General features: G+C 43.2%; 2 protein-coding genes and 2 pseudogenes across 4 annotated transcripts; all 4 read left to right on the forward strand.

Annotated features, from left to right (window-relative positions):
- The first annotated feature begins 3623 nt into the window (after positions 1-3623).
- Positions 3624-4954, forward strand: LOC310776789 (claudin-4 pseudogene; annotated as a pseudogene). The gene has a single exon. The product of its transcript is annotated as a claudin-4 pseudogene (transcript).
- A 6008-nt stretch (positions 4955-10962) lies between these two features.
- Positions 10963-12397, forward strand: LOC310777196 (claudin-8 pseudogene; annotated as a pseudogene). The gene has a single exon. The product of its transcript is annotated as a claudin-8 pseudogene (transcript).
- Positions 12398-13634: 1237 nt separating this feature from the next.
- Positions 13635-15904, forward strand: LOC310776230 (claudin-8-like). Its single transcript, XM_083636428.1, has one exon. It carries the CDS (start codon positions 13703-13705, stop codon positions 14504-14506), a length of 804 nt encoding a protein of 267 aa, XP_083492554.1. The 5' UTR covers positions 13635-13702; the 3' UTR covers positions 14507-15904.
- A 3570-nt stretch (positions 15905-19474) lies between these two features.
- LOC310776890 (claudin-8-like) lies at positions 19475-22081 on the forward strand. The gene is made up of 2 exons (XM_083637094.1): positions 19475-19867; positions 20325-22081. Exons 1-2 carry the CDS (start codon positions 19541-19543, stop codon positions 21087-21089), a joined length of 1092 nt encoding a protein of 363 aa, XP_083493220.1. The 5' UTR covers positions 19475-19540; the 3' UTR covers positions 21090-22081.
- The last annotated feature ends 2688 nt before the right edge of the window (positions 22082-24769 follow it).

A 24769-nucleotide genomic window follows, 5' to 3' on the forward strand; every position in this document is an offset into this window, starting at 1 on the left:
CACAGCCCTATCTCCTTTGTGTGTCTGAGCTCTGCGTACCTCCTGTCAGCCAGCATCATGCCCCTCCACTGGTGCCCTCCCCCTCTGCTGTCAGTCACTGCCGCCACAAAGGCCCCGGGCGGCGCTCCTTCAGATAACGGGGGAAAGCTCATTCATCGTGCTGTAGATCTGCTGCATTGGGCCGCTGTGCCGGGACAGAGAGCTAAGGTGGGCTGGCCTTGTCTGCCAGACCGCTTTGCCTTCAGTGAGAAAACATCTTCAGACAGATGGATAACCCAAGATAAAAGAGCACAGGCAGGCTGGATGCTATGTGGAGGACCAAAATACTCGCAATTAAATAAATGTGTCAGAGAAATTAATCATAACATAAATGAATACATGAATTCATCATTTGGTTTCCTTTCATTTGAAAAATATTAAATAACTAGGCATCTCGCGCACACTCGATTCCTAGGCTCACCCGCTGCGCTTTTCAATATCTGCTTTTCAATATCTGATTAAAGCCAAGAAGACATACTGGCATACTCAAGCAAATGGGAATCAAATGTATGTTTGATCATTTAAAGCAGTGATTCTCAACCTTTTTCATACCGAGGAGGAAGGAGGACCCCTAATTTACTACACATTAGGGCCATGGACCCCTATTTGATGAGATTTTGTCTCTTGGATCCAAATCTGAGAATATTTCTATTGTTAGATATGATTTTTTATTTTTTTATTTAGAATTTCATCAGCATCTGTATTGTAGGTAGAGAGAACAGTGAAATTAAGGCTTAAATTGTAGTTTCTTCTACATTCTCTAATTGTAACCTTTTGTAAATGAAGTAATGGTGAAATGTAAAACTTCATCAACCCCCAGAGTTGGGTAGCCGTTCTCTGTGCAAGAAAACATTACAGCAGCAAGATTAGAACCCAGGCCAGCAAGAGTAGCCTACATGTTAGCCCTATACCACTGATGAACAAGTCAAACATAATGCCCTAAGGCCCCTGCAACCCTCTCTTTATCTTATCTATCATCTGTGTATGTTGCAACCATATAGACTGTTGCAACAAGCTTTGCTTAAACTGGCGAACCTGCACATCTGCCTCTTTCATCTTTCACAATTCAATATTGTATTTGATTATACTTTGTTGACTATCTTTTTTGTAAGATATGTCGATCTATAGGCTACATGTTTTGTTTTTTGTTTTTTTGGCTGCCCCCTCCCCCAAAAATTTAGCAGGGCGAGTATGAGTGTGAGGTTAGGGTCTTTCCCTCCCAGAAGCAGGTTACTGGTATCTGCTCCCCTTCGGTGCTTACAGGAAGTAGCTAGCACCTTCTAACTAGGTAGTGGTTAACACCTAACAGTTTTTCGTGGTAGCAGGAACACATCACCAGGGGCTGGCTTCAAGTGAAAAACATTTTCAGGGAAATATGAAACCAAACAAGAAACTATTAAATAAAAATAACATCTACAAAATCCATTTAAGGTTTTGAGAAAATTGTGCAGCAGGTTGCGATAAGTGATGAGGGGCAGACATATATAATAAAAACAAAAGATGAGGAGAAAACGCTACAGACCTGAGCCAAGCTGAACTACAAAGACCTTATGCATGCAGGAAATTTTTAAAGATGAAAGATGTATTTCTCGGCATTAGCATTTCAGGTCCCAGATACTCCAATTATTCCATTGTGGGTCTACGGACATTTACAGTACATGTCACTTTACACCCATGCCCCAGCTCTGTATAGATACCTTTCAGGAACCAGAAATGTCCACACACTGTACAGCAGATTGATGGGATTTGGAATGGAATGCAGCCGATGACAAAACCAATGATGATGTTGAGATAGGTAGAGTTCTCAGCACTCCATGCTGTTCCTCATTGTAGCTCTGGAAAGTTGGAAGAAAACAAATGCAAGGTCAATGGGGGTCACCCTCCTGTATGTACAAGCTGACTGAAGCTCACAGAAATGGACTTTGGCACTGCACTGCACTGCACTGCACTGCACTGTGGATGGCATTTTAGTGAGCGTCAGTCAGTTTATACATACAGGAGTGTAACCCCATTGACCTTGCATTGCATTTGTGTCCCCCCCCCCCCATCTTTCAGGAGCTACTATGAGGAACAGCATGGATTGTGCTGAGAAAGAACTCTACCAACCAACATCGTATCGTCATTGGTATGTAGCAAATAGGGCTAGGCTTTTAAAAGCCTATTTTTACACCTGCTTCAAACCTACTTCAGACCAGGGGTGTGTAGTCACATTTACATACAGCAGGTGGCACACTAGTCTCTTTATTCCCTATGTGCCACAACAATGACTCACACTTGCATAGTATTATCCTGATCACTACTTCCATTTAATCAAACCTTTTTCGCATCAAGTTTTGATTAAAACATCAAACCAAATCCACAATACAGGCAGCTGAAAGGGCACATTTCTTGTAACTAATTTATTATGGAAGCTCTTTCTCAGAAGATTTGGTCATGTGACAATAAATAACCTTATTGCTTTTTCTGGCCGGCATGTTCCCAGTGAAGAATTTTAGGTTTCATTTTTATTTAACTAATCCGATTTTGATTGCAGAAATAGATATAAGAAGGTTGCAGTGAGTCATTGTCACAGTTTTTGCCCAGCAGGAAGGAAAATGCATGTGTTTACATTGGGAGAACCTGAGGATGTAATGTAGTATCTCTCAGCAAACCTGTTCAACAGGCTTTCCAGTTTCTGTTCCTGTTCCCTCCCTCAACTCATGACTCTACCTTCATTGCCTTTGCTCTCTCTCTCTCTCTCTCTCTCTCTCTCTCTGATGTCTCTCTCAACATTGTTAAAAATAGGGTGTGACCCTTCCTTGAACAACTGAAGATTTGAACTTTGAAAGGAGTGGCTCTCCTTCAGGCCTGTGTTTATTTATTAGACAATCTTGTTGTTCAAATAATCTTCCTAACTTCAGTCTCTCTCTACATGCTATGTTGACAATCATTTTGGTGCCAGTATATTAGCGAATAGGCCCTATAATAAATCATTTGAGACCTTCACCAGAGAATAGAGTTGAGTGGTTGTATAGTAAAGAGTAGCTTTTAAAGCAATTTCCATTCTTATTTATCTTTCCCAAAGGTGGGAAGTTTTTTTAATTAAAATTGGAAGCATTCAGTTGGTTCTCAGAGGAAAGAGAGTCACTCTCACCCTCACACTGAAGATTACAGATCAGTCCTAAACTCCCTTCTGGAGGGACCCTCCTCCTCAATTTGATGTCAACAGGTCTCTCTAACACAATAAAAGCTGCACACCTGTCGCTGTCAGGTGAAAACCTTGTGTTTCCAATATGCCAACTTTCCAGGAACTAAGACATGTTTTCAGCTTCACCACCATGTATTTTTTAAGTTTATCCAATGGGGTTTGATTTTATATAAGCCTGTAGAAAATCTCCAAAACTGGACTGAAAGGGTTTTTAGATGACAAGAGTACAAAGTCACAGCTTTAGAAAGCAAATAGAAAGCAGTTTCTGTTGCATCTGAAGCATAAAGGTATGACCCAGGTGAGCTCAGCTGACCAGGCACAAACCAGTAGGATCACATTACACAAGCGCAATGATGCTAACAATCACACCTGTAATAAATTGAACGGTTGAGAAAACTCTTTATTATTTCTCCGGAGAGACGAGACCAGACGTCGATCTGAGCCATGAGAGCGAAACTGGAAATCCTGGCCATGGTCCTGGGCTTCGTCGGCCTGTTCGGGACGGTAACCATCACCGCCCTGCCCATGTGGCGGGTCACGGCCTTCATCGGCGCCAACCTCATTGTCGTGGAGACACTCTGGGAGGGCCTGTGGATGACCTGCTACATGCAGGTCGACATCAGGATGCAGTGCAAGGTGTACGACTCAGTGCTCATTCTCCCCTCGGAGCTGCAGGCAGCCAGAGCACTCACGTGTATCTCCATCGTCCTGGCCCTCATCGCTCTCCTCGTCTCAGGATGCGGGACGCGGAGCGCCAGCTGTTGCCGGGACAACGTGAAGGGTAAGAACATCACCCTACTGGTTGGGGGGTGTTTCTTCCTGCTCACCTGTCTGACCACGCTCATCCCCGTTAGCTTGATGGGCCATAGCATCATTCGAAACTTCTACAACCCCCAGGTGCCGGATTCTCAGAAGCGCGAGTTAGGGGAGGCCCTCTACATCGGCTGGGCCACTTCTGCCATTTTGCTCATCGCTGGGATCATCCTTGTGTACCGCTACACCTCCCGTAGGGCGAAGGATGAAGCGCCCTACAATGACACATATGTCATGGCAGAGAGGGATGTACCGACAGACGACAGCATGGATTTGGACAGGCAACCCTCCAGCTTTTATAAACAGAAACAATACGTGTGATAAGCTGTGTGCATAGAGACGGGATATCGGTATCGGATATCGGACTGACGTCGCCGATCCACGTTCCGATCAAGATATATACTGTATATAATGTATGTATCTGTGTATTCAAGAAAAAAGAGCTCTGGTATCGGGATCAGTATCGGTAGGCTATCTGTATCAGATATACAAATTCAGGTATTAGATCGGAACTGAAAAGAAGTGGATTGCTGCATCTCTAACCCTGCATCATTTAAATTCAGCTGTCCTTGCCAGTAACAGTAGGAAAATGCTGCCTAAGGAAGAGTGTCCACTCAAAAAACACAAATAAACAATCAACAAGCAACACTGCCAAAAGTCTGCATGATGTCTTGTGTAGCCATATTTACTGTAAATTGTGTACTTTTTGCATTGAGTGGTTCTACTATCCTTATCGTCCTAGTATTTTTGCCTCCCTGGGAACCCTGCCCACACCCTTTTCCTACAGTCTTTCATGTTGTTTGTTTTTATAGTTTTGTTATGTTGGTTGAGTTTTGTTTGTCCTTGCTCCTTGTGACTTAATATTTCCAACCATGTTAGCTATAAGAGCAACAGCCAGTTCAATAAAAATGTGAATATAAACTTGCCTGTGTGATTGCAATCTCTCTAGTGTGTCATTTGAATACTGACATGTCACAACACACCAGCAACAGAACTTAACCCCTATTCATTAAAAAACAAGATGACGCACAGAGTGTGACTCTTCCCTGAACAACTGAAGATATGAACTTTGAAAGGAGTGGCTCTCCTTCTGGCCTGTGTTTTGACATTGCCTCTTTATCTATCAGACAATTTGTGTGTGTGTGTGTGTGTGTGTGTGTGTGTGTGTGTGTGTGTGTGTGTGTGTGTGTGTGTGTGTGTGTGTGTGTGTGTGTGTGTGTGTGTGAGTGTGTGTGTGTGTGTGTGTGTGTGTGTGTGTGTGTGTGTGTGTATGTATATATATATGGTAAATGGTAAATGTATTTATAGAGCGCATTTTATATAGTCTATTGACTACCCAAAGTGCTTTTACATGAATACCTCACATTCACCCATTCACACACCGACGGCGTGTATATATATATATTATGTTTGACTCTGATGAAGACGCTGTGCGTCGAAACGTTAGTCACTGCACCTTATTAAAATCACTTTCCAGTGAATTGAGTGCTCCAGGATCTTCCTTTCTTTATTATACCGTCCTGTTCTGAGAGTACCGACCTCCCACTGCGGAGGGGCTGACGCGCAAGAGACTCCTTTTACATTGATATATATACAGTACATACGTCCCTATAATAAATCATTGAGACTTTCACCAGAGAATAGAGTTGAATGGGGGGGAGACCAAAAGCCAAAAGCCAGAGTGATTGTATAGTAAAGAGTAGATTTAAAGCAAGTGTGTGGGAAAAGGTGGGAGGTTTTTAATTAAAGTTGGAAGCACTACTTCAGTACTGCAGCTTTAATGAGAGGAAAGAGAATCAGATAGTTCATGGGCCTCACACTGAAGATTACTGATCAATCCTAAATTCCCTTCTGGAGGGACCCTGCTCCTCAACAGGTTCGACACAATAAAAGTTGTACACCTGTCGCTGTCAAGTGAAAACCTTGCGTCTCCAATATACCAACCTAGAAAAATTAAAGTTTTCAACTTCACCACCATGTATTTCTACGTTTTTCCAACTAGGAATCTTGTGCACTTCGCACGCTCGATTCCTAGGGTGGAGACTCTGGAGATGATGCACCACTTATCCTCTTCTCCCTACTTATACTCCCACCATTTACTCTGGAGATGATGCGCCACTTGTCCTCTTCTGAGGACAAGTGAGCCCGCACAGTGGTCGAGCTGCAGGGCGGCTATCTATCTATCTATCTATCTATCTATCTATCTATCTATCTATCTATCTATCTATCTATCTATCTATCTATCTATCTATCTATCTATCTACAGTATCTATCTATCTATCTATCTATCTATCTATCTATCTATCTATCTATCTATCTATCTATCTATCTCTATAAAAGTGGGCAATGTTTGTCTGTTCAAATTTTTGTCCCACTGATGATGTCATAGGGAGTGTGACATCACTGATTATTTCATAGGTATTGTGACATCATCAGTGATGGCAAGAGCAATTGTGATGTCATCAGTGACATCATTATTGACCAAAGTCATCTTATGACATCACTGATGATGTCATAAGCACTGATGATCTCATAGGCATTGTGACATCATCAGTGATGTCATAGGCATTGTGACATCATCAGTGACAGCGATGTCAAGTTGTGCAATTGTGCGCTGCACATGCCAATAGAGTAGGCGAGGCTACGCAGCAGCTGAGCTGCGTGCTGCGAACCCGCACAGCGAGCGAGCCTAGGGTTTCGGCCCCAAAGGGGACAATACCCTAGTATAGTATAGATAGAGATAGATAGATAGATAGATAGATAGATAGATAGATAGATAGATAGATAGATAGATAGATAGATGTCCCCATAATAAATCTTGAGACTTTCACCAGAGAATAGAGTTGAATTGGGGGAGATTAAAGGCAGAGTGATTGTATAGTAAAGAAGAATAGATTTAAAGTGCCATCTTTCCCAAACATGTGTGGGAAAAGGTTGGAGGTTTTTAATTAAATTGGAAGCACTTCAGTACTGCAGCTTTAATGAGAGGAAAGAGAGTCAGATAGTTCATGGGCCTCACACTGAAGATTACTGATCAATCCTAAATTCCCTTCTGGAGGGACCCTGCTCCTCAATTTAATATCAACAGGTCTGACACAATAAAAATTGTACACCTGTCGCTATCAAGTGAAAACCTTGTGTCTTCAATATAACCTACCAACCTGTCAGGAACTAAGAAAGGTTTTCAACTTCACCACCATGTATTTTTTAGTTTTTCCAATGGGGATTGAAAGCATGATCGAGAGTCTCCAAAACTGGAGGGGCTTGACTTATCGGTGATGTCACTCAACTGTGAGGTCATCGATGATGTCACTCAACTGTGAGGTCATCGATGATGTCACTGCAACTGTCATCGATGATGTCATAAGTGATGTCATGAGTGCAGTTGTGATGTCATCAGTGATGTCATACATGCTAAGATATAAATTAGCGATGTTTCGGTTCTGTGTTGTTTGACTGCTGTCTTACCTCAGCTTGATTGCCCCAATAAAAGACCAGATGTCGATGTGAGCCATGGGAGTGAAACTGATGATGACCGTGCTACTGGCCATGGTTCTGGGCTTATGGGTTATGGCCTTCGCTGGTGCCAACCTCATCATCATGGATATACTCTGGGAGGGCCTGTACAGACAGACCAGGTGTACGACCCCCTGCTCGCTCTCCCCCCGGAGCTCCAGGCGACCAGAGCGATCATGTACAGTATCTCATTGTCATCCTGGCCCTCGTGGCCCTCATCACCTCAACATCAGTATGGTGTACGGCAGTGTGTACGATGCTCTTCCCCCTGGAGCTGCAGGCGACCAGAGCCCCTCATCACCTCAACATCAGTATGGTGTACGGCAGTGTGTACGATGATCTCCCCCCCGGAGCTGCAGGCGACCAGAGCCCCTCATCACCTCAACATCAGTATGGTGTACGGCAGTGTGTACGATGATCTCCCCCCCCGGAGCTGCAGGCGACCAGAGCCCCTCATCACCTCAACATCAGTATGGTGTACGGCAGTGTGTACGATGATCTCCCCCCCCGGAGCTGCAGGCGACCAGAGCGCTCATGTGTCTTTGCATCATCATGGCCCTTGTCGCCCTCATCACCTCAGGATGCAGAATGTGGAGGTGTTTCTTCTTGCTGCTCACCTGTCTGACTGTCAGTTGGATGAGCCATCAATAGAAACTGCTACAACCCCCAGCTGCAGGATTATCTTCTAACCCTATTCTCTTGTAAGAATCCTGAACCTCTACATGCTTTATGCCCTCGTGTTTGTCATTGGGATCACCCTACTGCATTACTACACTATAGGTGTACATAGACGACGTCATATTCTGTTTATGTATATGTATATGTCTTTTTATCTGTATACAACGGATCAGCCTATAAGCATTTTGGTAAACAAACGGCGTCACTGGAGGAAAACGGCAATGGGACCCTATGGAGCCTGAGCTTGAGCGTCTCACTCTAGCCGGCTGTGCTAGAGTGACTTTACTACAACATGCATTATATTATACATCAAACTCTTGAGCTACTTCTGCTCTCACTCAGAATGTCAAAATATAAGCGATGTGATGTACTGTATATAGGTTTTGAGATATTAACATTTGGAACAACTCATACTAGTTAACTGCTGCGGGGTTCGGCATTTCTGGGGGATTGTGATGTCACGCTGATTCGTCCTATTATGTAATTGGGTATGTATAGTTCTACTGTCTTTTGTCCTTGTTCCCTAATGCCAGTAGTATCAACCAGTTCAATACAAGTTTGATTGTGCACTTGCCTGTTTGATTGCAATCTTTCTAGTGTGTAATTCAAATACTAACACCATGCCTCCACACTACATCAAATCCCAATTCTATTATTTGTGTAAGGTTATGTTCATTTCTTTTAGCTCCTTTCTGTGTGTCTGCTTTCCTACACTAAAGACAAAATAGAGCTGAGTGGTAAAACCTCATACAGACAATACAACGTGTCCTTATCAAGGCAGGTAGGGTGGCAGCGACGAGGTGAGAAGTGCTGGCCAGTGTGGTGGTGTTGCTGCAGTGAAACAGATCCTACTCAAGTTTCTGTGCTCCACACCTTCTGCCACCTCGATTTACATAATGGCAGGAGACAGTTTGACACCTGTGAGCTCACTATCTGATTTCAGTCTGAGATGAACAACAGATACACTTTTAGTATGAAGAACAACTTTATTAGAGCAACGTGTTTCGGCTTGTGTTTTTTCTAATGTAGCTATTTGTCTTTCTGTAAGACATTACAAATTGTAATGTCTCTCACCCTGATGAAGGCCACAAGTCAAAATAAAGTCTAATAAAGTTGCTCTTCATTAGCCTGCGTAAACCCAGCCTCCACGTGACCTCCATGTTAAGGTGACCAGATTTCTGAAATGAAAATCGGGGACATTTCCAGTTCAGCAAGTCAATATAGGACTATCATTAAAATATCCAATATTATTATATAAAATAAAAAAAAGTCTGACAATTTCGGTTTCATGTATTTTGACCATGAAACTGTTGTAGCTACTGTAATACACTATGGTGCAAGCCGACTGTTACCAAGACCTTGCTGTGATTTGCTATGAAAAACTTTAGACATTTGGAGATTTCTGTAAGATTTGAACCCCTTTATTGTCAATACCTTGGAAGACCATACATTCCCTGAATGCCCTATAGGTCTCTAGTTTGTGGTTGTAAAGTTGCATGATATAGTTCCTTGTGACTGTAAGCAGGGTGAGCCTGAGAGCAGGTCACTGGGGGCTGCGTTTACCCAGGCTAAGGCCCGCCTCCCACTTTGAAAACCCCTGCTCTAAAAGGTTTGTGCTTGTTTATGTACATTTTCAGCAATCTACATACACATAATTCAGGGATGTATGTACATTTTCAGCAATCATGTTTCCTGTCTGCTTTTATAACACAAACACTGTGTATTGTAACCTGTGTTCAATGGTTAAAATCACATTGTTTGGCAGTGAAAAGTGCGGAAATGTCCCTGGTAAAGGGCTTTTTTATTTTTTCAAATGAGAGGACAATGTACTTTAATCTACTTTTGCTTTGATACGTGTGATGGGATTTTCACACATTATGTTATTTATTGTGATAACATTTTATATATTATGTTGGCATTTTAATATAAATCATATAGGTAAGAAGTCTTACATTTGCCCTGTCTGCTATTTGTCTAAGACAGTGTGGTTAAGGTGTTAAGGCAACTGACGTCATTACCGTGGAGCGTGCAGTTTAACATTTAAGCTTTACCAAGATGCAAGCTTCCTGTGTCAGCCCCAACATCTGCAGCCACCTGGAGGGGAACTGTGTTTCAAGACGACAGCAGTTGTGGGTGGTTTTATTTGTGGTTAACATGTTTACTTTAAACGTGGTGGAGCCCTGGGTTCGGGGCTTTTTGAGACTCTGTCTTCCTGTTGAAGACTGTCATAATTATACCTGTTACAAGCTTGTAATAAAATAATAATTTGTCTTTGAAAGTCAAGCCTTTCGAGTCTTCTTAATTGATTGATAATCAATAGATTTCCATCACATTAACATCACTACTCAAGAGCCAATGACAAAAAAGTTTCTTTGCAAGAGCCACAATCCAGAAAAGTCCATTTCCTCCCTTATCTACAGTATGTATTTGTTTTTAAGTAGGACTTAAAAGAGCCACAACTACCTATAAAGGAGACACATGTGGCTCTAGTCTAGAGCCTTGGGTTGAGTATCGTTGCTTTAAACAGTGATTGAATTAGTGTTTGATTGTTGTCGTTTTCTTGATCACATGACTAAATCACTTGTGTGTTAACAGTGGCAGCTGTATGCGCATTCAAAACAAGCACCACTTGTCGGTGTGTCGTCATTTATCTGATGGCCGTAAAGCAGCTCAACCAGTAAGGTTGCATTGCGTTGTTAGCATATTTTCTGGGGTGTATAAGTTCCACATCTTGTTCCTCTCCTCACATTCATGTTTCTTGAGAGAGAGTAGCCACACAGGTCCATCTTTGGCTCTCTGTGTGATAGCCACAATGGCTTCTTACACTGCCTACAGCGGCTACAGCAAGCCTCCGCAATCGTACATAGGCACTGCCACTTACTACGACCAGAAGGACGCCCAGACTTACGCGGATTCGGTGTATGAGGAAAAACAGAGAGTTGAGAAAAAGGACCGTAAGGAGGCCATCTGCTGTGAGGTGGTGGCTCTGGTCATCGGCTTCATCGGACTCATCGGGGTGGCTGCCGTGACGGGCCTGCCCATGTGGAAGGTGACGGCCTTCATTGAGGAGAACATCATCGTGATGGAGACCCGCTGGGAGGGCTTGTGGATGAACTGCTACAGACAGGCCAACATCAGGATGCAGTGCAAGGTGTACGACTCCTTGCTCTTCCTGCCCCCAGACCTCCAGGCAGCCAGGGGGCTGATGTGCAGCTCTGTGGCCCTCACCGTCTTCGCCCTGGTTGTGTCTGCCGTGGGGATGAAGTGTACCAAAGTGGTGGACCATCGCGCTCGCACCAAGCACGTGGTTCTGGTGGCCGGGGGCTGCCTCTTCCTTATGGGCTGCCTCACGATCATCATCCCCGTGTCCTGGACGGGTCACGTCATCATCAGGGACTTCTACAACCCGCTGCTGATCGACGCCCAGCGCAGGGAGCTGGGAGAGGCCCTCTACATTGGCTGGTGTACTTCGGCCTTGCTTTTCGTGGCCGGGGTGATTCTGCTGTGCCGCCACGCTCCCCGCACCCAGGAGCAAGATGAGAGGATTGTATACAACCCAAATGTCTATCAGCCTGGATACACATACCAACCGTACACGTACCAGCCAGCTTACCAGCCAGCTTACTCCTACCAGCCTCCCTATTCTGCACCCCCTCCAGGATCTGCGATATACACACCCAACCAGTTCCAGTAAAGGGGAATGAAACTAAAGACAGAGACACTGCTGGACTGTGCCAAGATTTCTGAGGGTTTTAGTGTGGAGAATCAAATGACTGATATGACCAAAGGCTGCACTGGAAATAATGGCCACATTTTTAATTACTTTCTCAAGGAGCCGAGTGTATTGCAAAGCAGTTTGAAATTCATTGTGGAACGGATTGTATTTTGTTGAATTCAATGTCCTTGCTTTAACCTATTTGCTTTCCATAGACTTAGTTCTTGCTAAATGATATCAACAAAGAGTGTATTTAAATCTCTAGAGATATCTGCTCTCTGAGAACGGCTTATGCACTATAGAGAGCTTTTTCAGATGTTATAGTGCAGATGGTTTGTGTTTACGGTAGAAAATAGTGTTTTTGTTGTACATGTACATATTTACTTTTTCACAGCACTGGCCTATATGAGGTCAAATGTGTTTTCCAATAAAGGAGAAATTTGAGAGAGAAAGAGAGAATGTTGTAATTTTTTCTGTTTCTTAATCACATTTGAAAACAACATTAGGTACATGGCGTACAATGTGGCCAAAAGTGTCTTTCAATTTGTCTGAAATTGAAATGCTCCCATGAGCCTCATTGTGTTTCACTCGCTGGTATGTGAGGTGAAAACTGTTGTTGTCTCCATTGTTGTCAGTGAAAATGTACCTGAACCAGTGAAACCAGATTGTTCACACAGTTCCCAGTCCCACCCACAATGCAAAGCTACCTGGAGGTATCATTACAAGACAGGCCTTTGCTGCAATTGGCTGCTTCTTTCCTGAGCAGACGGACACAGGAGAGCTAGACAAGAAACCTGATAGTGACAGAGTGACACAAGTACCTCAAACAAACACACACACACACACACACACACACACACACACACACGCACGCACACGCACACGCACACAAAACTTTACACACAAGGTTATCTTTGCTTGGATTTCATGTATACACTCATCACAAAGCTATTCTCCGCGGTAGTCCACTATACATTAAGGCAGTGGTACTGGTTCCCAAAGTGGGGTCCTTGGGGGGGTTCTAGGGGGTCCCCAGCAAAAAGGGGAATAATTTATTTCATCCATAAGTAACACAATGACAGAATATACTGTATGAATATTTTGGTCATGGGTTTAATACACTTTCTTAAAAAATCTTATCAGATGGGGGACCATGGGACAAAATCTTATCAAATGCCCGTCCGTGGTCTAATTTGTGTCAGTTTAGGGGTCCTACATGAAAAAGATTGAGAACTACTGCATTAAGGGACTTTACAGTTTAAATAGGACAATGACTACTAGGTTAGCCTTGTGTTTACCACATACTTATAACCAGAGTTGCACTAAGCTGCAGTTTTTTTGGAAATATGTACACAGCAAATAATGATGCTCCTTTAAAACTTCAACGAGTCAACACCCTATACGTTTTTCAAGCTTCCTTATAAAGCCTGATCCGTTTTTCAAGCTTCCGTATAAAGCATGATCCGGAACTGTAAGCTGAGCCTTGTGAATAAACAAAGTGGCAGACTAGCCTACTGCAGCTCCTGGCGTTGGTGTACAATGAAAAAAAAACGTCCTGGGGGATTCAGTTACTTAGCAACAGGTCACAGTTCCCACCCCTCCCATTCAGGTGTCCTGTCCACAGGGAGGAGGCAGTGCAGGTGAGCACTTCCACTGGGATGCACTGCATAGAGAGGATCTGCCTCCTACTAGTAGTCACACGCCATCCAGATATCATTGCGTCTCTCAGCGTGGAGGTATAAGAGGAAAAGACGATGGCCAACTCGGCGCTGGAGATAGTGGGTCTCTTACTGACCCTGGTCGGGCTTATTGGGGCGGCAGCGAGCACCGGGATGCCCATGTGGCGCGTCACAGCCTTCATCGGGGAGAACATCATCGTGTTCGAGACGCGCTATGAGGGCCTGTGGATGAACTGCTACCGGCAGGCCGACATCCGGATGCAGTGCAAGGTGTACGACTCCCTGCTGGCTCTGTCCCCCGACCTGCAGGCGGCCCGCGGGCTCATGTGCTGCTCTCTGGCCCTGGGCGGCATAGGCCTGCTCATCAGCCTGGTGGGGATGCAGTGCACCGCCTGTATCCAAAACAACGACCGTGCCAAGCGGTTTGTCCTCATCATCGCAGGGTCCATGATCATCATGGCTTGCTTCTGTGTCATCATCCCCGTGTCCTGGACGGGTCACGCCATCATCAGGGACTTCTACAACCCGCTGCTGATTGATGCCCAGCGTAGAGAGCTTGGAGAGGCCCTCTACATCGGCTGGGTGGCCTCCGCGTTCCTGTTTGCCGGCGGGTGCGTGTTCACCTGCTGCAATCTGCAGTCTGAAAGCAAAGGGTCAGACAGGTACATGTACTCCCGGGACTCGCAGTACATGGCCTACCCTCCGCAGCACTACCAGCCCCAGCAGCTGGTGCCCCAGCAGCTGGTGCCCCAGCAACTGGTGCCCCAGCAGCTGGTGTTCCCTCCTCAGCCTCAGCCACTTCTGTCAAGACACCCTTCCACCAACTACAGCTACCACTCCAGATACCCCTCTGTACGCAGCCATGTGGCGTATCTCTGAGCACTTACACTGACTTAGGTAATGATGATCCCAGTTATGGTCAATCTATATCCAAGGAACTGCCTCTTTTTTTATAGCCTATATGGCTTGACTGGGCAGTCCAGTCACGGACACATTTCAAATGTCAAAAGATGTATTTCAGGTCAAAAAGAAAATCAAGGTAGGAAAGAAACTCAATGAGTAACTTTACTGTGAATGCGGACATATTTGATTTTATGGCGGCTGGTTATTTTAAATCATTCTGTTTTGTACACACACACACACACTTAGAAGAGTACTTAAAGTCTTGTTGAAGTGCACCAGTTACAGAATCTTGATGTTGATATACTATAAGATTGATTGGTTTTATAACCAATGTCAATTGTAGGCCAATACATATGATGCTTATTACTTGTATCTGTGTTGATTGTATACTTGCAATTGCAGTTATTGTACATTTCTCTTCTTTTTTCTTATTATTGGGTTTGTTGTTGAAGAGCTAAGGTTGTTGGTTGCTATTACTAATGACTGAAAGGTGTGCATTTCTAGGCATTTAAGATTTCAGAGATAGGCCTTTTTCAACCTCATTTCAAAATGACTCCACAGATTCACAACCTCATAGCTTGAAGTAAGTATTTACCAATAGCATTCAAGCATTTTCAAGACTATTGATCAATGTTACCAGGCAAAAAGAGGTTAAGAAGAAGAAAAAAAAAAAAAGGTTCACACAATAACCTTTTCTTTCTTTCATAAGATAGGACTTCTGGCCAGTGGAAGCAAAGCAAAAGCAAGTGATAACACTACAGGTAAACATGACACCAAATGCCATAGTGGCAACTGATTGTTTCTGAACCTAAATGGGGTTATGTGTGCAAAAAAAAGGCAATTAAGTAATTCAATATTTCTTGGAAGAAGGTGGTAAAGACATGTCAATAGCCCTACAGTTAATTAAAATCGGTCAAGCACAGATGAGACATCAGCTAATAGGCTACCTTGTGTCTATTTGTAAAGGTGTGCTGGGATGCTTGGAGCTCTTAGGAACTGGAACTAAACAAATGGCTGAGTAAACCTGCTATACGGTTTGAAGACTGCTTGTTAAAGGTGTTGACTCAGCCAACACAACCAGAGGCAGTGTCTGTAAAAACAGAGGCTACACAAGGAAGACCTCACAGCATGTGACCTCATAGCATGTGATGATGCGTGAGCAGAATTTGCAAGTCACTTTGAATGAGCCAAACAGGGCTCTGGATCAAAACTGGCATTGCTCATTTGCAGGCTAATCAGTATACTATCTGCTTGAGATATGAAAGAACATTTCTGTCCATTTTCAATGAAGTGCACTTCCTGAACTGACCTCAGTCCTGATAAAAAAGGAACTACAAGAACTATTCAATGATATTTCCGCATGAGCCTTTCTAAATAAATGCACAGTCATGAATGTTGTTTCACACTGGACTTTTTTTTTGATTATGTTGTGTTTCTCTTGTGTTGCTTGCAGGATTACAAAAATGATCAGTTTCACTAAATTATAACCCTATTCATAGTATTGTTACATCATGGTCATCTTAGGAAAATAACATGTGATTGCAATAAATGAATAGGTGATTATAATCAAATGAAAGCCACACCCAATGACATGTGAACATGGCAAAAAATAATATGGTGGGAATCATGCTAGTGAAGTCAAGCATGTACAGCAAGTTCAGTGTTATCTCACATTCTCAGAAAAATAGGCAGCCACACATTGACTGGCAGTTTTAAAATGTTTATTAAAAAATGAAATAGGGAAAAATATACCGTTACATAAAAATGTTCAAAACAAAAGCCGCCCTCCTCCAGCCACCGCTCTCTATAGGCAGCCACATAGGGCAGGGCCGCTGCATGTAAGGCCGCTGCTCACATTAATCGGGCAGGACACAGAGGGCCGTCACCTTTCTCTAAAGGGCAACCGCCAGTTTAAAATTACTCATTCTATTCCAATGGAGGGGTGTATATTGCATTTACAGTAGGTACATGTCAACAGCCTACATGTGTACACCAGAACCTCAGCCCCCCCCCCCCCCCCCCCCCCTTTCTGGGCCAATGGTTCCAGGTGACATATCAAAGACTGCAGGATACCGTGCGTCCTGGTGGCTCACCTAGCACATACGACAGAGGTCCTTTGCCGCATGTCATCCCCTCTCTCTCTATCCTCACCTTTCCTGTCTGCCTACTGTCCTATCTAAATAAAGGCAGAAATGGCCCCAAAAAAATCACCTAAAAAAATGAAGACTGCAGGATATTTACTGAAGATTTTCAGGCTCTTAAGTCCGGTAAAGAACTTTGTAATTGTGAAGCGCAACTTTCTTTTTCAAATCACACACTCATATTCCTCTCTTATCTCCTTCTTGTCAGACCTACTTCAACAGTCACAGATCAAGGTTTAAAGCTACAATATGAAAGCATTGTAAGAGGAAGTGGGCTGTAGCTCACTCAGATCAACATGTGGATCTTGTGTGATGTTCCAAGGTTGTTTGTTCAATCCCTGCCTCAGGCAACACCTGTACTGCCCTTTTTTTTATCATCATCAGTAGTAACACTGATAGAACTAAGCTGATGTAGGAGTCTCGCTGACTCTAGCTCAGTCAGATAAACAGCTGCTCACTTGTTCAATTCCAACCTATCTCAGTCTTTATGCCCTGTGTTGTTGTCAAACACAGTGTGTAGAATTCAGAAGGTGAACTCTTAACAGTTCATAGCTCGCCGGGATGAGTCACTGTATCTGTGACAGGTGGATTATTTGTTCTATTCCCGATGGAGGAGACAGCAGAGATGGGAAAAGTACACACTTTCGTTACTTAAGTAGTTAATTGTGTAAAAAGGATTCTGGTAAAAGTACTGATTCAACTAAATTACTCAAGTAAAAGTAAAAAAGTACAGGCTCTGAAACAATCCTGTTAGTGGTTAGAGCCATACTATGCATCTGTAGATCCTGAAAATAAGTATTATGTTCTGTCCACATACTACTTTCTGTTCAAGTACTTATCGTTTTAAAGGTATATTCCATCCAAATACTAATTCATGTCCAAGTACTTAGGTATGTTTCAGCCAAATACTACTTCTGTCTAAGTACTTGTGTTTTAAAGCACAGAATATACCTTCAAACCTATAGGTACTTGGATAGAAAGTAGTATTTGGGTGGAATATACCTTCAAAACTACAATACTTGGTCTCCGGCTCTACAGATCCATAGTATGGCTCTACCGACTAAGCTGTGTTAACAGGCTGGTTAGCTCAGTTGGTCGAGAACCGTACTTTCTCCCTTTGGGGCTGAGGGTTCATATCTCACCTGGAGAAGTCTTGAATTTATGTATAAGTGATCTTTCACTTTATATTAGGGTACACAAAAATAGTAACTAATGGACAGGTAATGAGTAACTACTCATAAACTACTCAATATGATGCACCACTTTACAATAGGGTACACAAAAGAGTAACTTTGTAAAGGTAATAATTAAGTAATGATTCAGTACTCATAAACTACTGAGTATGATGCACCACTTTACAATAGGGTACACAAAAGTAACTAATGGACAGGTAACAACTAATCATGAACTAATGATTAACTACTATACTCATAATGTGACCTTAACTAATGGTTAACTATATTCACAAACTGACATTTATTAACTATTCTACTCATGGAACTGACCGACTAATTAGTAAGTAATGATTAACTAATATATTCAGGAGCTGACATTTAGTAATCATTAACTAATGACTACCTACTCATTAACTATGATTAACTAGTGATTGACTAATGACGAATTATTCAATAACTACTCATTAACTAACTATTAGTTAATGATTAGTTTACTAGTAACTACTACATTATTTGTGTACGTTATTGTAAAGTGTTACCGAGTTTTCCTAAATCTAAACTAATCGCCATTTTGGGCAAATTGTAATTCAGTGTGGGAACTCAGTGTGTGAACTCGGGTCTTTGTAGTTTCTCTCATCCTCCCACTCCTAAAGACTTCTGTTTTGTTAGCAAACCGTTTTAGTGTTAAGTTTCTGATCATGTTTGTCTTTGGTTTTGTATTGGTTGTTGTGTTGCTGGGCTCTACTTAAAAACGCCAACATGACAATGTGACACCTTCATCAGGGCTAAAATACAGACTAACCAGTTATTTTATTGATTCTCACACCTGACCACAGTCAAGGATAAACCTACCTTGTGCTGCAAGTCCATTGGATGCGGCTGCAGGGCAGTGAGGTCGTACTTTCACATAGGCTGTATAATGGCCGGATCTCATTGTTCCACTGTGCTCCACAATACCATAGAGGCTGTACAAAACCTGTGTGTCTTCCTCTGCCACGGTCTGCGTACAAAACAACTTTCTGTTAGTGTTCACCCTCTCTGCAGCATACAGCAAAACACTGATGCATTCAGAATACCTACAAGGTAATGGAGGGTTCATAAAAGTTACTCATCCTAACATTCATAGACAGTGTGACCATGTAAAGCCAGCCTTAGGTTTGTTTAAATGGGTGTAATAAATGCAATAAAACAAGTCAGTCATTGAGTTTATTGTGTGGTACACAGTCTTCTACAATCAAAGAAATATTGACACTTTTCTTTTAGATTTATATCACACATATTGGGAATAAATGGCTATGGCAACGGCTATCAATATTACAAATTTGGATAAATTGTGAGCTGTTCCTGGCATCTCTGCTGTGATCTGCTGAAGGAGCTGATGCCTGAGATGCTGATGACTGCACATAATAGCCAGAGGGAACATAAACACAAAATCAGCAAAGTTCCTCCTCACCCCCATCGCTCTGAGCCAACCAGGGGACCGCAATGCATCTCTCCCATAACAAACAGCCGCTCACCCCATACACTGCATCAGAATAGCACACGGTCTACCTGGCTACAACACCCAGAACATCTCCCTTGCTCTGAGATGTTTTTTTTTCCGAAGGTGTGACATTCTGACTTTTTACTGAAATGATGCGAGATTGAGCTTTCTCACTTTAACTTTATATTTGCACCGACTTCCACACTGCACAATGGTTCAAGGAGTTTCAGAGATCGCCGCAATCTGCGTCGGCCTGGTCGGGCTCATAGGGGCGGCGGCAACGACCGGCATGCCCATGTGGAAGGTGACGGCCTTCATTGAGGAGAACATCATCGTGATGGAGACCCGCTGGGAGGGCTTGTGGATGAACTGCTACAGACAGTCCAACATCAGGATGCAGTGCAAGGTGTACGACTCCCTGCTCTTCCTGCCCCCGGACCTCCAGGCAGCCAGGGGTCTGATGTGTTGCTCCCTGGCCTTGTCCGGCCTGGGTCTGCTCGCCGCGTTGGCAGGGATGCGCTGCACTTCTTGTTTTCGGGTAGGGCTGCAAATAACGATTCTTTTCCTTATCGATTAATCTGACGATTATTTTCTCCACTAATCGATTAGTCGTTTGGTCTATAAAATGTCACAAAATGGTGAAAAATGTTGATCACTTTTCCCCTAAAGCCCAAGATGACACCCTCAAATGTTTTCTTTTGTCCTGACCAAGAGTGCACAAAGATAATCAGTTTACAGTCATAGAAGATTAAAGAAATGAGAAAATATTCAAATTAAGAAGCTTGAATGAGAGAATTTTAGTATATTTTTCTTAATCTCTGAAAAAGTCTCTTGCACACTCGAATAGTCTTGTGGCAGGTGTTGATGGGTTAGTATTTTTTCTTGAAAATGTGTCTAAACGATTATCAATTTTTTTTTTTTTTAAAGGTTGCTGATTAACTTTCTGTTGATCAACTAATCGATTAATCGACTACTTGTTGCTGCACTGTTTTTAGGATAATGATCGTGTGAAGGCCCTTATCTTGATGGTTGCGGGCGGCATGCAGCTCATGGCCTCGATCTGCGTCTTCATCCCGGTGTCGTGGACGGGTCACGTCATCATCAGGGACTTCTACAACCCGCTGCTGATCGACGCCCAGCGCAGGGAGCTGGGAGAGGCCCTGTACATCGGCTGGGTGACCGGCGCCTTTCTCTTCGCCTCGGCCGCCTTGTTCCTCTGCAGACGCGTGCCCTCGGACAAAGCCTCGTTCGACGTGTACCACCCGGCCAACGCGCTCGGCTACATGTACAAGCAGCCGCCCCACAACCCGGCCCTGATGAGGTACCATCCCATCTCGAGCGTTCCCAGTCTCAAAGCAAGTCCACACGCGCCCGCTCTGCACATCAACGGCTCTGTCGGACACCACCTAGCGGCGTCCATTCAAAATATGTCTCTCAGAAATAACGGAGCACTCCTGAACCCTCCTGTTGTCTACAACCCCAGTCTAGCTCCTAATGGGCCGCTGCTTTATCAAGCCAACATGGGTCACCATTCCTCCAATCAGAGCTCTAACTTTTTTGGAACCCCGTCTACACCTGGGAACTCTCTGTACATGAGCCAACAGGCCATCCCATATTCTTCAACTTACACAGGCCATCCGTCTGTGTCCTACAACTCCAGTTTCCACGCGGCTCCACAAAGTCCTGTTTTCATAGGATACACTGCATCAAGGATCGAACCAGACTCTCACAGTGGGAGCAGTGGTGGTGTCTACATTTAAGGAAAATCAGGGAGAAGAATTATCTTGTTTAGTTGATTTACCTTTGTAGATCTGAAACACTATGCTTTTATACTGTCACAGGTAAATTGAAGCTACAATACATGACAACACATACATTACACTACATTGACCATAAATTGTTACATTTGCTTAAATTCAGGCTTACATTAGGCTATACCAAATTAGGAATATCCAGTTACAAAGACAACATAGTATACTGTACTTTTATTGTACTTTTCATTGTTTTGTACCCTGAAAAAGAGAAAATAATAGATGATGTGGTGCTGTCGAACACAACCATCCATCATTGTTATCGGTGTAAATAGAGGTGACATGTTTGTGCTGATTTCCTGATGGGTACGGGCTTGCCTTCCCACAACAAACAGACTTGTTTATGACAAGACATTTGTTTGGGACATCCCATGCTAATGCGGCAGCTATCTATCCCTCTGTTTATGCTTGTATTGTGTTCATTGGTGTGTTTGAGTGTTTGTCCTACTTCTACCGAGATATCTTTGCGGCCACCCAAACTGGAGCCATGAAACAAAGAGCAGAATGCTCAGCAAGGCTAGGATGCAAACAAGTCTGTACCAAATGTATTCTATATTGCCTCTGATGGTCACTGAAGGGTTATTTGGAGTTCCACAGGATTAGGTGCTGGCAGTATGTGAGATGCAGTGGTTCACTCACTGCTGCTGCATTGCAACAGCATTGCATTGCAACAGCATTTGGTGAGGAGCGGTTGTTCAGTTTGTTGCATCACAGCGAGAAGGACCCAGGTTCAATTCCCAGCCTGTTTGCAGGATTGTGTGGATTTTCTACGATACTCCAACCAAGCAAAACATGGAAGAAACTTGCACACTTATCAAAAAGGAAATGTACCAGGAGATGCTTTGCCACTCCAGGAAAAGTAACAATGTCTGTTTCATGTTTGTGCACTTTTTCTTTTCTTTTTTATTCTTTTTTATTTGGCATTTTTGTGTCACTATGGAGCACCGTTTGGAGTGAATAAATATATCATTATCTTGTATCTGTAAATCCTCTTTTGATTGGACATCCCCCCTTTTTGCCCTTTCTTATATGGAGTGTGTTTTTTAACCAATGCACCTTTAGCATGCAGACCTAGCAGGGAGCGCAGATGACTTGGGTCCTCCTGTATTCCAAAGACATGGGATTCTGGTGATGTGGACTGGAGACTAGCTGCTATTCTTGGGATGCAAAAGGTATTGGTTTGAAAACTGATCTCTGCCAAACTCTATTTTAGAGGCATTAATCTGCAACGGATGAGAGGTACTGGACTGGGTTCAAACATAACTCTGCTTTGGATGCATCACAAGCTCTGCATTATAAAAAGGGCTGTATTGGCATGCTGGACTACAGCAGTGTGTGCTCCCATGGTAAATTCCTCATGTTTATGGTATAATCAGGGGCATAGTGGGGCTAACCCAATTAAACTCAGTTTACCCACCTCTTAGTTTTAAATGAGCCTCATATAGCATCAACCAATTCTAGTCAGTCACCACTAGATGACAGCAGAGAACACAGTGAGTGTGCCAGACCTGGCTCTGCCTTCCCACCTTGCATTTAATTTTGAAACAACTTTAAATTGCTGGAATAATTTCAAAACTTAAAAATCCTGATATAATACAGGCTATAATGTTCTACAGGAAAATAATACATGTGATTAAGTGTGAGTGGATTCTTCCAGGTGAGATGTCTAAATCATTACAGGGTGTCTGAATATCTATATAGACTTTCAACAATCTTATATTGTTTTGACAATAAAGTTCAATCATTTTAGCTCTTTACAACAGCACAATTTAGTTTTGTAATATGAAGTCCCAAATAGGTCTATTTCCCCTCTTTCCCCCTAATTATTTAATTTGATTATTAACTATTTTATTCAAGGCTGCAGTGACGGCTAGGAAGGTCGTAGAGAGTCAGGATTCGAGGGGTGAGTGGTGGGAGGGGGCATGGTCAGGAATGGGACAGGGGAATAGCAGGGGCTGTAGCATAGGGATATGAAGGTCCTAAGAGTCAGGGTTTGAGGGGTAGGTGGGGGAGTGGCTAGGGGAATGTGGGTGGTGGGAGGGGGCGTGGTCAGGACTAACCCTAACCCTAAGGGTCGAGGATAGTTATTTATGCTTTAACCTAACACTAACCGTTAGGGTTATAGTAGTCTCGCAGTAGCCAGCTAGAAGCTTGCTGACGTCAATGTTGTGCCTGATCACATGAGACTAGGGTTATAGGACCATTTTCCACGTTAAAAACAATTAGCTCTGTTGTTGAGAATGAAATACCCCCAAAACATTGCCTAAATTAGCTACCATAAGGCTGAATGGCCACACCACTGCGCTGTGGGCTTCAAGGTAGGGAGCCTGGGTTGGCACACTTTTTGCTCTCTGCCATATTTCTTTTGAACATTTTTTAGAATATTCTAACCAGCACATGAAAGGTTAAGGTCTCAGCTATAAACAGACTGGTTTCATCTCTTTTTTTATTTTTTATTAGGAGATTCACTATCAAAGTCATGTTGTTAATTGTGCCAATGGGGCACACATGGTTGGTGCAGTGTTGAAATGTAACCAATAGCACCTGATAGAAACAAGTTGAACATTCAATTAAACAAGGATCAGAAAACATGAACATTCAATAGAAATAGAGTTTAAACCATTTTTTTAACCAGTTCATCTAACTTATTATTGCCATTAGTTAGGCCTTTCAAAATGACAGCAATTTAACCTGTAGGCCTAGGCCAGTGTAGGGGCTATTAATTGTCTCCCTTTCTCTTTCTCCCTTTCGTTCTGTCTCAGCCTCTCTGTGTGTAAATCCATGCACATGTGGATTATGCCTTTGAAGTGTATGTGCCAAGTGGCCCCACAATCAGTGTGCCAACAAACCCCTGCTTGTTTATGTCAAGTAGAGACTTCATAAATCCCCCATAAGATAAAAGATTTTTGACCCAGTCAGAAGCCCCCATCTGAGGTGATTTTTGTAGGCCTATGTGTCTGAATAGGAGAGAGTGGCTTTTAATCAGAACAGCAGGCAGCAGCAGTAGACATTTCTCTAATTTTTCTAGTAGTTAGTGAATGAAACATGGTAAAATGATTCCCAGTATGATTAAACCCAGGGAACTCCATCAAGGACCAGGTTCATCCCAGTCGTCCCACTACTGATTTAAGCAACGCCATCACACTGTTGATCAGAGCAAATGAGTAACAAGAGAACTCCAACAATGAACTATTCAAGACAAACCCCTTCCCAAGGAAACAACAAGCATCCCTTTTTGAGACGGTGGTGTGGCATATTGTTTGAGAGTTAATCTGGAGCTTCACCGACCACTGGTCGGTGACCAGTTAGATTAGATCTGCGTTTCCATCAGCATCAGGACTGTCTGGACTGGAGCAAAGATTTAATCATTCTTCGCCGTGTAGGAAAGCAAAGACGTTGTCGAGGTCGAATGTTGCCAGATTTGAAAGTTAATCTTCAGGACGGATCCCCTATCTGCTTGCGGATCAGCGGCTTGTCTGTGCCCTCAATTGAGCGGCTGCCGGTGACTGCACGGGAGGCTCACTCAACCGCGTCAAGCTAGCCAGTGATAGCCAGAGTAATAACGGAAACGAGGCGACGTTGCCTTCAAAGTAAAATAAAAAGAAACTTGAAAAAGACAACAATAATCT

This window comes from Poromitra crassiceps, assembly GCF_964638095.1.
Source record: "Poromitra crassiceps genome assembly, chromosome: 5".
In the NCBI taxonomy this organism is placed as follows: domain Eukaryota; kingdom Metazoa; phylum Chordata; class Actinopteri; order Beryciformes; family Melamphaidae; genus Poromitra; species Poromitra crassiceps.